Source organism: Crotalus tigris, unplaced genomic scaffold (genome assembly GCF_016545835.1).
Source record: "Crotalus tigris isolate CLP2741 ecotype Arizona unplaced genomic scaffold, ASM1654583v1 scf7180000023723.778456, whole genome shotgun sequence".
Lineage (NCBI taxonomy): Eukaryota > Metazoa > Chordata > Lepidosauria > Squamata > Viperidae > Crotalus > Crotalus tigris.
In genome coordinates, this window is record NW_024100141.1 from 117,660 (window position 1) to 135,000 (window position 17,341).

At 44.6% G+C, this 17,341-nt stretch overlaps 1 protein-coding gene and 3 non-coding genes across 7 annotated transcripts in view; all 4 read left to right on the top strand.

Annotated features, from left to right (window-relative positions):
• The first annotated feature begins 1,953 nt into the window (after positions 1 to 1,953).
• TEX14 (testis expressed 14, intercellular bridge forming factor) overlaps positions 1,954 to 17,341 on the top strand; it is a 75,605-nt gene continuing 60,217 nt past the window's right edge. Inside the window, exons 1-4 of one of the 4 annotated variants that reach the window (XM_039321248.1) lie at positions 1,954 to 2,016; positions 3,805 to 3,939; positions 15,932 to 16,046; positions 16,947 to 17,112. In XM_039321248.1, coding sequence (XP_039177182.1) covers positions 3,810 to 3,939; positions 15,932 to 16,046; positions 16,947 to 17,112 — 411 coding nt within the window. In that variant the 5' untranslated portion in view covers positions 1,954 to 2,016; positions 3,805 to 3,809. Of the gene's footprint in view, positions 2,017 to 3,508; positions 3,605 to 3,804; positions 3,940 to 15,320; positions 15,409 to 15,931; positions 16,047 to 16,946; positions 17,113 to 17,341 lie in introns of those variants that run through there. The other 3 variants (XM_039321249.1, XM_039321250.1, XM_039321251.1) reach the window with 3 other exon arrangements.
• Positions 5,862 to 6,078, top strand: LOC120297978. The gene has a single exon (XR_005553936.1). It is a non-coding gene; the product is annotated as a small nucleolar RNA U3 (small nucleolar RNA).
• LOC120297979 lies at positions 7,511 to 7,703 on the top strand. The gene has a single exon (XR_005553937.1). It is a non-coding gene; the product is annotated as a small nucleolar RNA U3 (small nucleolar RNA).
• LOC120297977 lies at positions 11,898 to 12,114 on the top strand. Its single transcript, XR_005553935.1, has one exon. It is a non-coding gene; the product is annotated as a small nucleolar RNA U3 (small nucleolar RNA).

Here is a 17,341-nt window from a genome sequence, read left to right on the forward strand (position 1 = left end):
ACCTTCTCTGATTCAACTGGACTCGATAACCCATGATTTTAAAGTGTCCTCTCCCAAACATTCTCGCCTGGCCCATACTTGGCATTCAAAGATAGAACTGGGCTGAATATGGAAGCTCTACTTTAGCCTCAACATTAAGAAAACCAAAATCATGGCATCCGGCCCTCTCAATTCCTGGCAAATAGATGGGGAAGAAATGGAGGTAGTGACAGATTTTATTTTTCTGGGCTCCAAGATCACCTCAGATGGGGACTGCAGCCAAGAAATTAAAAGACGCTTGCTCCTGGGGAGGAAAGCTATGGCAACTCTAGACAGCATACTAAAAAGCAGAGACATCACCCTGCCAACAAAAGTGCGTATAGTCCAGGCCATGGTTTTCCCAGTTGCAATGTATGGCTGTGAAAGTTGGACCATAAGAAGGCTGAGCGCAAAAGAATTGAGGCCTTTGAACTATGGTGCTGGAGAAGACTCCTGCGAGTCCCTTGGACTGCAAGGCGTTCAAACCTGTCAGTCCTAGAAGAGATCAACCCCGACTGCTCTTTAGAAGGCCAGATCCTGAAGTTGAAACTCAAATATTTTGGCCACCTAATGAGAAGGAAGGACTCACTGGAGAAGGGCCTAATGCTGGGAAAGATTGAGGGCAATAGAAGAAGGGGACGACAGAGAATGAGGTGGCTGGATGGAGTCACTGAAGCAGGAGGAGTGAGCTTCAATGGATTCCAGAAGATGGTAGAGGACAGGAAGGCCTGGAGGAACGTTGTCCATGGGGTCGTGATGGGTCGGACACGACTTCGCAATTAACAACAACAACAACAACTTTAGCCTCAGTCTCTCTCACACACATGGGTCTAATTCCCTAGCATAGGGAATTATCTATCCCAGGGGATATACTGCTCCTGACCACTGAGGCTCGCTAAATTAAAACCCACCAGGCTATCTTCATCACCATAATTCAACAATTTATCCAGTTCTGAGCCTCCAAAGCCATGGTGCTCATCTTGAAAATTATAAACCACCCAAGAATCTGTTGACTTAGTACAGCGGTTCTCAACCTGTGGGTCAGGACCCCATTTGGGGTCGAACGACCATTTCACGGGGGTCGCCAAACAACGCAGTCCGCCATTTTCCCCCCCTTTTCCTTAGCTGTGCTCCTCCCTTTTATTCTATTGGCTTTTGAAAGCCAATAGAAGAGACTCTCTTGAATAGAGTCTAATTCTATTGGCTTTCAAAAGCCAATAGGAATTGTCCAGGCTGTTTCTGCCCTCCTGAGCCCGCCAAAAGTCCCATTCTGCAAATGGTGCTGCACCAGTTGAGTAGTCCTCGACTTACGACTGGTTGAGTAGTCCTCGAGTTACGACTGGTTGGGGGTCGCGACATTAAAAAGGTTGAGAACCACTGACTTAGTAAGATTAGGATATAAATTGAATAAATAAAAATGTGATCGTTGACGTTTTATTGTCGACGTGTTCTCATCGTGTTCTTTTTCATTATTTTACTTCATTTTTTAATTCAAGAAAATTAAAACACAAAAGCCCAAAGAGAGAGAGAAAAAAAATCACATTTTTTTTCTTTTTCATGTTCTTGTTTAGTTTCGTTTTCACTATTTTGCTTCCTTTCCGTTTCCACTTTCTCTCTTTTTTTTTTCCTTTTCATGACTGTAAGCCGCCTAGAGAGAGTAGCCCCCCTAGGGTGAAACAGGCGGCATATAAATTTAACAATTAATTAATAAAATATATATATATATTTTAAAAAAGATCCCAATTCCCCAAAAGGTGGTACAGTCCCATTCCCAACGGCTTTCCCGTGCAAACACAACCCCGGAGGATGCAATTCTTGCAAGCTCTCCGGAGGGGGAGGGGACGGGTGCGTGGAAGCGCCCCCCCCATTTTGCGCTGTTCCCTCCTCCTTCTCCCCCCCTCCTCTGCATTTAACGCAGTGGGGAGAACGCGGTGACGGCATCCGCCGGCCTCAACTGAATTCCTCGGCAGTTGAAAAAAGCAAAAGTCGGCCGCCGAGGTGGGTTGGTGTGTGCCGGGCGGAGGGGTGAACGGGGGTCGCGGGGCAAATGAGGTTTCTCTGCGGCAACGGGGGTCGTAGAGCGGGGGACGAAGGGGGGGCAAGTGGGGGCGCAGATCGAGCCGAGATCTAAGGAGGTCTGCGGGGGGGGGGGAGGAGAGAGAGGAGGGGGGCTGTCGGCGGCTTTCAGCACACGCGGAACCCCAAGCTTTGAACCCAAGTCCGGGAAGTGAACAGCCTTAGAGAGGAAAAATCCGAAATGATGAAGGTGGGGAGAGGGCCGCCATCCGTAATAAATTTCTCCAAATAGACATTTTCATCTCTCTCCTGACCAGCGGAATAACTGAGCCCAGAGTCGTTTGGGATAGTGAGATAGATGGGCGGGTATAAATGCGATTGATTGATTGATTGATTGATTGGGAGATAGATAGATAGATAGATAGATAGAGATGAAGAGAGACAAAATGGATGGATAGATACGGAGAGATGGATAGAGAGATGTAGATGATGGATAGATAGATGATAGATAGATAGATATGGAGAGATGAATAGAGAAGAATGGATGGATATGAAGATGGATAGAGAGATAGATATGAAGAGATTAATAGAGACAAGATGGATGGATGGATGGATGGATACAGAGAGATGGATAGAGAGATGTGGGTGATGGATGGATAGATAGATACATAGACAGACAGACAGGGTGAGATGAATAGAGATGGATGGATATGGAGATGGATAGAGAGATAGATATGATTAATAGAAACAAGACGGATGGATGGATGGATATGGAGAGATGGATAGAGAGATGTGGGTGATGGATGGATGGATAGAGATAGATAGATAGATAGATAGATAGATAGATAGATAGATAGATAGATATGAATAGAGAAGAGATGGATGGATGGATATGAAGATGGATAGATAGATATGAAGAGATTAATAGAGAAGATGGATGGAAGGATAGATGTGGGTGATGGATGGATGGCTAGATAGATAGATAGATAGATAGATATAGATAGATAGATAGATAGATATGGAAATATGAATAGAGAAGATGGATGGATAGGTTATAGATGATAGATGTGAAGTGAGAGAGAGATGTGGGTGGGTGGGTAGAGAGAGACTATATATGCATGGATGATTGGAGATGGATACACCAATTCCTTTTATTAGAAGGTTAAACTTTCTTAATTTATTGAATTAAATTTCACGATTTCATTAAAAGGCATAAAATCAGGAAAGCTTCGATCTTTGAATTAAATAGATAAACCCTCTAGATTAACACTCTGGACATTTTATAAGGATGTACTGGGATAGCTCATTAATCTAGCGATTGCAGCCAAATCCTCATTCTAGGCTGCTTTTTTTTTTTTTTTTGCCCGCGACAGCAATTCTTTTATAATTTTCTCTTAATTTATTTCCTTGATCTTTCAGAAGGATAGTTTGAGTCCCGCCCCGCCCCCGCCCCTCTTTCCCTTCCCACGTCTACACGTGCACTCTAAACCCCTCGTGAGGGAAAAAAATGGGTTCATCCATACGACCCAAGAGACCCCCGACGCGTCCCCACTCTCAGTCGTCCTTAAGGGTAGGAATGGATAGTCGCGCGGGGGCGCGCGCGCAGACTCGGGTTCGATGGGTTCACACGACCTAGAGGACCGTGGCGACGTGGAAGCTCGCAAAAGGGATGGGTTTAGAAGAGCAAGTGACATGGTCTCCCTCCCCCCCCCCGCAGGGACGGAGGTCTGGGGGGAGGGGGAACCCCTTCTTAACGTCTTTTTCCCGCAGGGAGCATGGCCCATACCCTTCCCATTCCCTGCCCGGTCAAACTCGGGACGGTGAAACTCGAGAGCCCCGAAGCTCGTCTGCACGACTACGTCAAGCAGGGCAACTACGTCAAAGTGAAGAAGCTGCTCAAGAAAGGTAATTCGCGCGTGCAAAAAGGGGGGCGCGTGTGCGCTTTGCGCTTGTTTTCTTGCAAATTTGAGGTTTCGTCTTGCAAACTTTTAACGGGTCTCAATCGGCCCCTGGCGCCTGTTTCTTCTTTTGTCTGGGAAAGACGCGTGAAATGCGCTCAGACACGGGTGCATCGTGGGTTGTTGTTTCTTTTATTAACGAGCTCGTGGAAGCGGAGGTGGCCTGGCGCGCGGGGCTTGCAGGCTTTCCCGCTGCAAAGTTGCAAGGTGGATTTCGGCGGAGCGTTTTGGCGCGCGGCCCGATGCAAAGAGTTCCACGGCCCATCGGTTCCCTTCCCACCTCCCAAAGCCGGCGCTGGATGCATCCTCCGGACCTCCCACCCCCCCCCCCCGCCTTTGCCCGGGCCCCAATTAGAATCTGCTGGGGCATTTTCCTTTATTTTATTTTATTTTGCATTTGAACGCGTAAGACCCGAGTTACAGCGAAGGCTAGAAGAAAAAAAGGGTTTTGGAAGGATTGTAAGGACGCGGAGTCCGCAGACTGTAAACGGGACACCGTCCTGGGCCGAGATTTACACCCGTCATCGCTTAATATAGGATGCACCCCAGGGGTGATCAAACGTCGTGCGAACGGAGGATGGCGATAGGTTGACAATCTCCAACTATAACGTGATTCCCCCCCCTCCTTTTTAATATGTCTTTGGGGATAGTTACCCAGCTGAGGTCAGAAGTACGGTACTTTTGTATGAATCCAGGTGCAGAAAAAGCTGTCTGAATGGTTGAGTTTCCTAATTCCCCGTTGCTAATCCGAATTCTGCCTTCTTGGCTTTGCTTGCAACGCTTTGCAATACTACAAGTTGCAGCCATTTGTCTGAAATGTATAGAGCAGTGGTTCTCAACCTTTTTAATGCCGCGACCCCCAACCGGTCGTAAGTCGAGGACTACTCAACCGGTCGTAAGTCGAGGACTACTCAACTGGTGCAGCACCGTTTGCAGAATTGGACTTTTGGCGGGCTCAGCAGGGCAGAGACAGCCTGGACAATTCCTATTGGCTTTTGAAAGCCAATAGAATTAGACTCTATTCAAGAGAGTCTCTTCTATTGGCTTTCAAAAGCCAATAGAATAAAAGAGAGTAGCACAGCTAAGGAAAAGGGGGAAAAAATGGCGGACTGCGTTGTTTGACGGCCCCCGTGAAACGGTCGTTCGACCCCAAATGGGGTCCCGACCCACAGGTTGAGAACCACTGGTATAGGGCTTCTTCCCTGAGTAGGGGGTTGGACTAGATGACCTCCAAGGTCCCTGCCAACTTTATTATTATTTCAGCTATAGCTTCATTCCATACAGCATTAACCTTGTGAACTCTCAAGCTTCCTCCTTCCGTTCTATATTCAAGATGGACAGTATTTAATATTTGTTACGTGGGGTCTATATGTTGTGTATATAGTATGTTTTAGGTGTGTGTCATGTATGCTTCACTTTCAGAGCGGGCAACTATATTTCATTTTTTGATGTGTGCCGTTGTGCCCACAGTAAAAAAAATGACAATAAAGGTTATATTTTATCTTATTATTATTATTAAAGTTCAGGAGCGTCCATTAACCATAGACGCGGGCATAGGAGGAAAGCTTGGCAATTGAAACGAGTAAAGCCCCTCCTCCAGGTGGAGCGTGATTGGTTGTCCGTTTCCCCGATGTAAATTTAAAAAAAAAAAACGAAACCCAGAGGGCTTATGGGCTTGCTCGGATTGCTATCAATATACGTCCTGGAACAGTATTTTTCCAAATAATTTCCTCGGGAATATTAGGAATTTATGATTGGTTGTGGAAGGAAACAAAGCCGCGAAGCCGTGTTCGTGGTTAGGTAGGCGGTCGCTGTGACCTGAAGAGGGGTGGCTGCGGGTGAGGCCGTGGAGTCGCGGAAGGATCCGTTAAGACTATACTTTCAGGGATCATTTCTATAGTATCCAACTAGAGAAATGCACTCGAAAGTGATCGGCTGAGCGAGCCACGAGGAGGAGGCGTAGTGTTCTTTCCTGAGCGCGAAGCGGGCAGACGGTGCTACTTCGCGTAGCTGCCGTCTGCTATTGATGACCGTTCCGCCTCTTCAATGCGAAGAGGTTGGAGGGAGAGAACGCAGTCTGAGTGGTTCGCTCGCTTCCCCACCCCTTTTTATTAACTAAGTGAAATGGAAGAAAAATTTTCTTGAGTCATGTCCCGTGTATAGTTTTCTCGCGGTTGCGTTCCCACTTTCCGAATTCCCTTTTATTCTTATGGAGAAGAAGCGGATTTGCAAGCGTTGAGCATCAAGCTTTCCTTGTCGGTTTATTGTAGTAAATCTGTGCACAGACCTGTGCAATAATTAAAGAGAAAAATTAACTTTTCACCAGATATTTTTAATCCCTGCAATTTTTAAGGCGCTGGGACTTCTACATCCTGTATGCTGACGTAGAGGATTCTGGGAGTTGAAGTCCCCGTGTGTTAACAGTTCAGAAGTCGAGAAGCTGTTACATGTGCCGAGATGGCGCAGCAGTTAGAGTGCAGTACTGCAGGCCACTTTACTGACTGTTCAGCAGGTCAGCGGTTCAAATCTCATGGCTCAAGGTTGACTCAGCCTTCCATCCTTCTGGGGTAGGTAAAATGAGGACCCAGATGGTTGGGGGCAATGTAAATATATATATATATATACATTGCTTACTGGTGTACACCGCTTAGAGAGTGCTTGCACTTAAAGTGGTATATAAGTCTCATAAATAAATAAATAAATGTGCTTCCGGGTTCTGCTCATGGTCCCTGACTGACACAACCACAGTCCAGGTTTTAAGATTATTTTAAGAATTAAGAATTCTTAAAGAATGTAAGAATTGAATTCATAGTCCAGGTTAAGAATTTTAAGAATTAAGAATTCTTAAGAATTTACATTTCTAAAGAATTTTTTGCGAGGGTTATTATTCCTCTTCCTTTTTTAGCAATTCCTTTATTTTATTGTGTAATCTGCACAGGCCAGTACATTAATTCAGGGGAAACGAAGTTTCACAGAATACTTTTAATCTCTGCAACTTTTAAGAGGTTGGGATTTCCAGTTCCAGAATTCCTCAAGTCAAAAAGCTGACTGTAGGATTCTGGGAGTTGAAGTCCACATGTATTACAGTTGCTGAGTTTGGGAAATAGTTACATCAGGGGTCTTCAAACTTGGCCCTTTTATGACTTGTGGACTTCAACTCCCATAATTCCTCAGCCAGGTACACTGGCTGAGGAATTATGGGAGTTGAAGTCCACAAGTCATAAAAGGGCCAAGTTGGAAGACCCCCTGCATTAAGGGACGCACCAAGTGTGCAAACAGCTCCTCCCTTCCCAGATGCAAATTAAAAACCAGGGGGATTATGGTCTTGCATGGATTGCTAACAATATATGCTATGGAGCAGCATTTTTCTAAATAAACTCTCCGGGATTTCCGAAATTTATGACTGGCTATGGAAGGAAATAAGGCTGCAAAGCCCTGTTTGTGGTTAGGGAGGCGGTCGTTGTGACCTGAAGAGGGATGGCTGTGGGTGAGGCCATGGAGTCCCAGATGGATCCATTAAGACTATACTTTTGGAGATTATTTCTATAGCATCCAACTAGAGGGATGCACTCAAAAGTAATTGGTTGAGTGAACCATGAGGTGTCTTCTGGGCATGAAGCTGGCAGGTGGTGTTACTACTTTGAGTAGCTGCCTTTTGCTATTGATGACTGTTCTGCTTCTTCAATGCAAAGAAGATGCAGTCTGAGTGGTTTGCTCACTTCCTCACCCTTTTATTTTTTTAATTATTGTGAAATACAGATAGTCCTTAACTTGCGACAGTTCACATTCAAACTTACACCACATTTACAACCATTGCAGCATTCCTGTGATCAAAATTCAGTTGCTTGATAACTGACTGATATTTGCTTTTGTGACCTTCTGACCAGTGATCCCCTTTTGTGACCTTTTGACCAGCAAAGTCAATGGGGAAGCCTGATCCGCTTAAGAACTGTGTTCTCTCGCTTAGCAGTATAAATTCTGGGCCCAATTAAAGCCATAAATCGAAGACACTCTGTAAAAGAAAGTTTGTTTTTTTATTTCCTGTCTTCCTTGGTGGTTGCAGCCTGCAAGGATTTAGTATCTGTATTCTTTTTCTAAGTAACCCCTTGTTTTTATTTACTATCTAGCAGTTGGTTTAATCCACCAGAAAGGGTCTGCTTTTTAATTTAGGTAGTCCTTGACATACGACTACAATTGAGCCCAAAATTTCTGCTGCTAAGCAAGACATTTGAATGAGTTTTGTTCCATTCTATGCCCTGTATTGCCACAGCTGTTAAGAGACTCACTGCAGTTCTTAAGCTAGTAACACCGTTGTTAAATGAATTGGGCTTCCCCCATTGACTTTGCTTGTCAGAAGGTCGTAAAAGGGGATCACGTGACCCCTAGGGACACCGCCATCGTCATAAACACAGGCCAATTGCCAAGCGTCCAGATTTTGATCACATGTCCACAGGGATACTGCAACAGTTGTAAGTGGGGAAAATGGTCATAAGTCACTTTTTTTCAGTGTTGTAACTTCGAACTGTCACTAAAGAAATGGCTGTAAGTCAAGAACTACCAATAGTATCAGTTAGCTCAGGGGTAGGCTCTTTTATGACTTATGGACTTCAACTCCCAGAATTCCTGAGCCAGCCATGCTGAGGGGAAAGAGAGAGGTTTCCATCCTGAGCTATGCTGGCTCAGGAATTCTGGGAGTTGAAGTCCACGAGTCATAAAAGAGCCAAGGTTGCCTACCCCTGAGTTAGCTGGGAAAAGGGCTACAAGAGTCCTGTTTTTTTTGCTACAAGAAACCTGCCCAGACCTATGCACGGGTGAAGCAAACGGGGCAGTGCTAGTGCCTACATAACGCTCGCTAGCCCTGCCCCATTTTCGCCACATGGGTACTAGTGCTGCCCTGTTTTCGCCACATGGTGCCATTTAGGCCACATGGAGGCTGCATGGAGCCCCGTTTAGGCCATGCGGAGTCCCGTTTAGGCCGCCTGGAGTCCTGTTTAGGCCACCCAGAGCCCCATTTAGGCCACCCAGAGCCCCATTTAGGCCACACAGAGCCCCATTTTGGCCATGCGGAGCCTCGTTTAGGCCGCACGGCTTCGTTTAGGCCATGCGGAGCCCCATTTAGGCCGCATGGAGCCTCGTTTAGGCCGCACAGCCACACGGAGCCCCGTTTAGGCCATGCAGCCGTGGAGCTAGCAAAAGTGGGAATGAGTAGTTACACTGGCCAGCCTGTCCCGCGGCCTGATGGTCAGCAGGCCACGACCTGGTAGTGGCCGTGGGCCACGGCCCACAGGTTGGGGACCCCTGGCTTAAGGCACTGTTTCTCAACTGCGGCAACTTTTTTTTTAATTGAATTTTTTTTAAAATTTTACAAAAACAAAACAATTTTCCCCCAAACCTCCCCAACCCTCCCATTCCCTCCCCTGGCCTTCCCAGAGCTGAATATAGGCTTAATTAAAGTTTCTTCGAAAAATCTTAAAAAAGATATAAACCATAAATAAATCTAAATACACTACTTAAGAAAATTATAAGATAATTAACAATAGTGTGTATATAAAAAACATAAATACAAAAAATAAATGTTTAGAAAAGAAAAGAATAAAGAAAAGGAAAAAAGAAGAAAGATAAAAAATATTAAATTTTAAATATAAGTTATTAAAAAACTAAATAATATTTTTTTATATCCAACTTGTGTTGTATAAAATCTATCCATTTTTTCCATACCGCAACATACTTCTCTTGCGATTGATCCTTCAAGAAATCCGAAATCTTTGCCATTTCCGCCAAATAAGAAACTTTAAGAAACCACTCTTGTAAAGTAGGCAAAGATTCCTTCTTCCAACATTGCCCTACTAACAACCTTGCGGTTGTAATTAAATTTAACATCAATGTAATCTCTTTGGTATCACAATCAGTAACAATACCTAACAAAAACAATTGTGGGGTAAATTTTACCCTCCTTCTAAAAATTCTTTGAATATTCCACCATATCTTAATCCAAAAGGCTTTTATATTTTTACACGACCACCAGATATGATAATAAGTAGCATCCAAACATCCACATCTCCAACATTTAGGCTGTAAGTCAGAATACATACGAGACATTTTTTGTGGATCAAGGTGCCATCTGTAAAACATTTTATAAAAGTTCTCCCTTAAGTTCTGGGCTTGTGTAAATTTGACATTCCTCACCCAAATAGTTTCCCAGGTATCTAGTAGAATTGGTTCACCAAAGTTTTGTGCCCATTTAATCATACATTCTTTAACTAATTCCACTTCTGAATCCAATTCTACTAACACCCCATAAATTCTCTTAATGTGAGTTCATCTTTGATCTTTTACTTGTTTGAAAAAGTTTTCATCTTCTCTAAGCAAACCCATGTTACGATCTATCTTCCATCTATCCGCTATTTGTCTATACTGAAACCATGAATATATAATATTTTCTTGTGTTAAATCTTCCAAAGATTTTAACTGCCAATTTTTACCATCCCATCTAAGTAATTGTGCGTAAGAAACTCTATCCATCTTAACTCCTCTCCTTATCCCTTCTATCGCATGCCGTGGTATGGCCCATAATGGAAGTTTGGAATCACTTCTGTAATATTTCCTCCATACCCGAAGTAAAGAAATCCTTATAATATGAGATTTAAAAACCCTATCAACCTTTTTATTAAAAATTAAATAGGCATGCCATCCAAAAAGTAAATCCCAACCCTCCAAGAGGAGTATTTCTACGTTTGTTAAAACTACGGCAACTTTTAAGAAGTGTGGACTTTAACCCTTATTGGCTGGGGAATTCTGGGAACTGAAGTCCATACGTCCTTAAAGTTCCCAAGTTTGAGAAACACTGTGATAGTGGGATAAGCTGTGTTAGCGGTAGCGATGTGGAAGTGCTTTGGTGTCTTTCAAAAACTCTCAGAGCATCTTTCTTTTTTTGAAGAAGCCACAATTTGCCAGATCCACATGTTGCATTAAGGTACACACCCTGTTCAGAACCCATAATGCTAAATAAAGATCAAACCCAATGGGGGTTTTAAGGGTTTTGGGAATTAAGATCTAGTATGTTTGCAAAAAAAAAAAAAAAAAGTTGGCTTTGTGATCATAGGATACCTGTTTATTTATTAAATTTATATGCTGCACATCTCACTATTCAAAGTGACTCTAAGGTAGTTTACAATGTAAAAAATAAATCATAAATATCTAAACCAGGGGTCTTCAAACCTTGGCCCTTTTATGACTTGTGGACTTCAACTCCCAGAATTCCACAGCCAGGCACGCTGGCTGAGGAATTCTGGGAGTTGAAGTCCACAAGTTAAAAGGGCCAAGTTTGAAGACCCCTGATCTAAACGTTGACTTAGGTCGAAATTGCACTACATTCTCCCTCCTTCCAGCCGTTTGCAACCCTGTGTGACAAGTTAAGGAGCGTTTATTCCTATAAACACGTTCATAGGACGAGCATTTAGCAAATGTAGCAGCTTGTTTTATGTAAGGAAACAGACGCAGCTCTCATTTGAAAGGAATTCTCTGTCACCTGCAATCCTTTGGCAGTGACATAGTTAACAGCTCCCTATCAAGAGAGTGACGCCTTGTAGGACCCGCCTTTTCCGGACGTGTATCTTTGAGCCCCCGAGTAAAGAAGCTCCTCCTCTCCAGGTGATGCGTGATTGGTTGTCCCGTTCTCCGATGCAAAGCTAAAACCAAGGGGCTTATGGGATCTGTCGTTTCGATAACAATATGTGCTTTGGAACAGTGGTTTTGTAAATAAATTAATCCGGTTGTTCGAAATTGTATTACTGGCTGGGGAAGGAACGAACACCGCGAAGCCCTGTTCGTGTTTAGGGAGGCGGTCGCTGTGACCTGAAGAGGGGTGGCTGCGGGTGAGGCCGTGGAGTCGCGGAAGGATTCATTAAGACTATACTTTCAGGGATCATTTCTATAGTATCCAACTAGAGAAATGCACTCGAAAGTGATCGGCTGAGCGAGCCACGAGGAGGAGGCGTAGTGTTCTTTCCTGAGCGCGAAGCGGGCAGACGGTGCTACTTCGCGTAGCTGCCGTCTGCCATTGATGACCGTTCCGCCTTTTCAATGCGAAGAGGTTGGAGGGAGAGAACGCAGTCTGAGTGGTTCGCTCGCTTTCCCACCCCCTTTTTTAAGCAGAGTAAATAATAGAAAATCTTTAAAATTGGTTGTTTTGAAAAGAGTGGTAAACTGTATTAGTTATCTCTTTCTAGAAAACCTCCATGATTAACTGGCCCAATCTCTAGTCTGATAATTTTAGTCCCATTTTAGACTTGAAAGGTGATTGGGTAATTTGGAGCCAATCAGCGATAGAGTTGTGAAAGGTGAGAGAGTTCTAGTACCACTATAGCCATTACAGCTCATGATTTTGGGTCAATCATCAGGAGACTGAGCTCTAGTCCTGTCTTAGGCATGAAAGCTGGCTGGCTGACTTTGAGCCAATCATCAGGTGTCTGTGAGTTCTAGTCCTGTCTTAGGCATGAAAGCTGGCTGGGTGACTTGAGCCAATCATCAGGTGTCTGTGAGTTCTAGTCCTGCCTTAGGCATGAAAGCTGGCTGGGTGACTTTGGGCCAATCAGGTGTCTGTGAATTCTAGTCCTGCCTTAGGCATGAAAGACAGGTGGGTGACTTTGAGCCAGTCACCAAGAGCCTGTGAGTTCTAGTCCCACCTTAGCTATGAAAGCCAGCTGGGTCACTTTGGGGCCAGTTCTTGTCTCTCAGCTCAACTCACCTCACAGGGTTGTTGTGGGGAAAATAGGAGGAGGAAGGAGTGTTGGATGCGTTTGCCACCTTGAGATATTTATAAACAACAATAAAATTCAGGGTAGAAATAAATTTGGTTCACCTTGTTGTATTCACAGAATGCTGAGTTTCAAGTATGGTTAGATATGCGATCTTTGTCATCCTTGCAATGTGTTCAGCTTGCTGGTTTCTGAATCATTTCTCTTAATAGTAAATTATTTACTATTAAGAGCCGAGGTGGCGCAGCAGTTAGAGTGCAGTACTGACTGTGTTCAGCAGGTCAGCGGTTCAAATCTCACCGGCTCAAGGTTGACTCAGCCTTCCATCCTTCCGAGGTAGGTAAAATGAGGACCCAGATTGTTGGGGGCAATGTAAATATATATATATACATTGCTTACTGGTGTACACCGCTTAGAGAGTGCTTGCACTTAAAGCAGTATATAAGTCTCATAAATAAATAAATAAATACATAAATAAATTTAATCTACATAGCAATTTATTATTCCCCCCCCCAATGCTAATTCTGGCTATCTAAGCTATTTTTCTAATTCCCAATTTTGTGTCTGGTTTCTTGATTCCTTTCCTCCTGTTATTTGGCTTAGTTCATTGCAAAGGATGAACTAAGTTCATTTCCATTCCTGGGGGCTTCAGTCTGTTTCATTTATTAAATTATTCCCCCCTCCCCCTTGACACAGACACACTCCAGAAGACAAATATTCAATTCCTTGGCTGTTGCAGATGATTTTCCCCTTTTTGTTCATAATACATAAGAGAGAGCATCCTGTTTGGAAAGGACTTTTCTGAAACCGGATGTATAGGATTTCAAGAAAAAACTGATTTCAGATTATGGAAGGGAAAAGCAAGGATTGGCAGGAACAATTCATGTCTTTTACACCGGTTTGGTGAATCGATCCCAGCAAATGGAGGTGTGTGAACTGTAGCAAAGGATTTGAGTGTGCTTCTGTCTTCCTCCCTAAATAAGATAAAGGAGGAGAAGGAGTGGCACAACCTGGTGGCGGAGTCAAAAGAGGAATCAGTCTAGAATCCTTACATGGCCACAAGCAAACTTGCTTCAATTCCCTTGAATTCCGCTAACCCTTATCTAACTCTAACCAGGTGCTAACTATTATAGGAACAAATTAGACCTTCACCTCTGGACCTGGTAGTTTGCTCCTGACCTTTGACCAAATAGTATTTTTGATTTGGGAAAGAAGGGGACCCTGTTCTATTATTTGTTTCTGTGTATCCCACCTTTAATTTTTTAACAAATAATTCAAGGTGGTGAACATATCCAACATATACCTTCCTCCTCTTTTTCTCACAACAATGACCTCATGGCATGGGTTGGACTGAGAGTGACTGGCCCAAAGACACCGAGTCAGCTTTCATGCCTAAGGCAGGACTAGAACTCACAATCTCCTGGTGACTGGCTCGAAGTCACTCAGCTGGCTTTCATGCCTGAGGCAGACTAGAACTCACTGAAATCACCCAGCTGACTTTCATGCTTAAGGCGGTACTAGAACTCACTGTCTCCTGAAGGTTGGCTCAAAGTCACTCGTCTGACTTTTGTGCCTGAGGTGGGACTAGAATTCACAGTCTCCTGAAGATTGGCCCAAAGGCACCCAGCTTGTTTTCGTGCCTGAGGCAAAACTAGAACTCACAGTCTCCTGGTGACTGGCTCAAAGTCACTTTTGTGCCTGAGGCGGCACTAGAACTCACTGTCTTCTGAAGGTTGGCCCAAAGGCACCCAGCTGGCTTTCGTGCCTGAGGCGGGACTAGAACTCACAGTCTCCTGGTGACTGGCTCAAAGTCACTCGTCTGACTTTTGTGCCTGAGGCGGGACTAGAATTCACAGTCTCCTGAAGATTGGCCCAAAGGCACCCAGCTTGTTTCCGTGCCTGAGGCAAGACTAGAACTCACAGTCTCCTGGTGACTGGCTCAAAGTCACTCGTCTGACTTTTGTGCCTGAGGCAGGACTAGAATTCACAGTCTCCTGAAGGTTGGCCCAAAGGCACCCAGCTGGCTTTCGTGCCTGAGGCGGGACTAGAACTCACAGTCTCCTGATGATTGGCTCAAAGTCACTCATCTGACTTTTGTGCCTGAGGCGGGACTAGAACTCACAGTCTCCTGGTGACTGGCTCAAAGTCACTCAGCTAACTTTCATGATTAACGCGGGACTAGAATTCATAGTCTCCTGATGATCACCCAGCTGGCTTTCATGCCTGAGGCAGGACTAGAACTCACAGTCTTTGGCTTTCTAGCCTGGTTTCTTACCCAAGGCTAATCAAACTGGCTGATATGTATAATAGGTTAAAAATATGTGAAAAATATAATAAATCATATTCCCATGACCTCAGGATGGCCTTAGATGCTGAGCACCCCAAATGAAATCATTTCACTGCAGAAAGAGGTGCTGGCCACTGGAATTTTGAATCCGGATCATAAGTACGTTTTTGGCGGGGTCTGTCGGAACTTTGAATGGTCACTAAGCAAGTTGTCGTAAGTCGAGGACTGACCTGTGTACTTCACTCTGTGTTCCAATCAGGGAGAGACACGACTGGCTGGGTGGGCAGTGGATGATGGGAGCTGACGTCCAAAGATAATCTTGATGAAAATGGTATACGTTTCCCTGCTTCTGCTGGACTAGAAGACCTCTAAGGTCCCTCCCCATTCTGTTAATCTGTATGGTACTCTGTATTTCCTTAGCACAGTGGTTCTCAACCTGTGGGGCGGGACCCCATTTGGGGTCGAACAACCATTTCACGTGGGTCGCCAAACAACGCAGTCTGCCATTTTTTCCCCCCTTTTCCTTGGCTGTGCTACTCCCTTTTATTCTATTGGCTTTTGAAAGCCAATAGAATAGACTCTCTTGAATAGAGTCTAATTCTATTGGCTTTCAAAAGCCAATAGGAATTGTCCAGGCTGTCTCTGCCCTGCTGAGCCCGCCATAAGTCCCATTCTGCAAACGATGCTGCACCCGTTGAATAGTCCTCCACTTACGACCGGTTGAGTAGTCCTTGACTTATGACCGGTTGGGGGTCACGGCATTAAAAAGGTTGAGAACCACTGCCCTAGCAAGACTCCCAACGCGAAGCTCCCGCCTCGTAGGGAAGATGGGCAGCATAAAATAGAATGCGTTAATAAAATAAATGTGGAGCATTTTTTCTCCTCTCGTTTTGTAGGAATCTCCACCCAGTCGGTCAACTCCTTAGGACAAAGTCCGCTGTTCACAGCCGCCTTGCTCGGACTAGCGAAACTGGTGGACATTCTCTTAGATTACGGGTCAGACCCAAACCAGTAAGTACGAGACATCAATGGGTGAGAATCGGGATTCAGGTTAAAAAATATATATATATATTTTTTGAACAAAATTATTTTGATTTTCTGAAGAAAGTACGAGGAAAAACCCACTCTTTGCTCTTCTGTTGGGGCAGAGCAGGGCATCTCCGAAGGAGAATTTGTAGTACAGGCAGTCCTCGATTTACAATGGTTCATTTAGCGACCGTTCAAAGTTACAACGGCGCTGAAAAAAAGCGGCGTGCGACCTTTGTAGCATCCCTGTGGTCACATGATCAAAATTCAGATGCTTGGCAATGGGTTCATATTTATGATGGTTGCGGGGCCCCGGGGGGGGGGTCACGTGATCTCCTTTTGCAACCATTTGACAAGCTAAGTCAACGGGGAAGTCAGGTTCACTTAACAACTGGGCTACTAACTTAATTGCAGTGTTTCACTTAACAACTGAGGGAAGAAAGGTCGTAAAATGGGGCAAAACTCAACAAATGTCTCTAAGGGAAATTTTAGGCTGAATTGTGGTCATAAGTCGAGGACTACCTTTATCACAACGGGGAGGGGGCAAATATGTCATGGTGGAGATCTTGACTGGCAGGTCAGAGCCATGATTTAGTCAACAGATGCGGCACTCGGGACTCCATCTAGATTTTTATTGATTTATTGATAGATTTATTGATTTATTATGCTTTTATTAAACAGATTTATAAGGCTGCCCAACTCACAAATAAGCAATTATGCGTGGCTTACGACATTTCAAAATCCACCACATAATAAAAAAAAACCATAGTTGAAGTCCGCAAGTCCTAAAAGGGCCACGTTTGAAGACTCCTGCTTTAGAGAGTTGGAGGAAGTCGCAAAACCACGTGCGAAGCCACGGCTTGATTGTTGCGGTTGTTATTTCAGCCGTTGTTACGATGGGAGCACCCCAGTCCATGCCGCGGCCTTCTCGGGAAGCCAGTCCATCCTTAGCAAACTGCTCGACGCAGGCGGGGATCTGCGACTCCACGACAAGGATGGGAGGACCCCACAAAGCTGGGCTGTGACGGCAGGGAAGGAAAGCAGCGCGCAGGTGTGTCACCTTGCGGGCGTGAAGCTTGTGTGTTTTAAGTTGTCGTATGTGGGAGGAACTGAGGCAACACGGAGGCCCAGTCAGCTGTGGTGGTTCAAGATTCTGAGTTAGAAAATGGGAGGTAGCTATTTGGGTGGCTTTGTTTTCCTCCTCCCTCCTCAGCCCTTTTTTCCTTTTGTGCTGTGCCACCCGACACGCGAGAACCATCCATTTTTATTGATCACTTAGG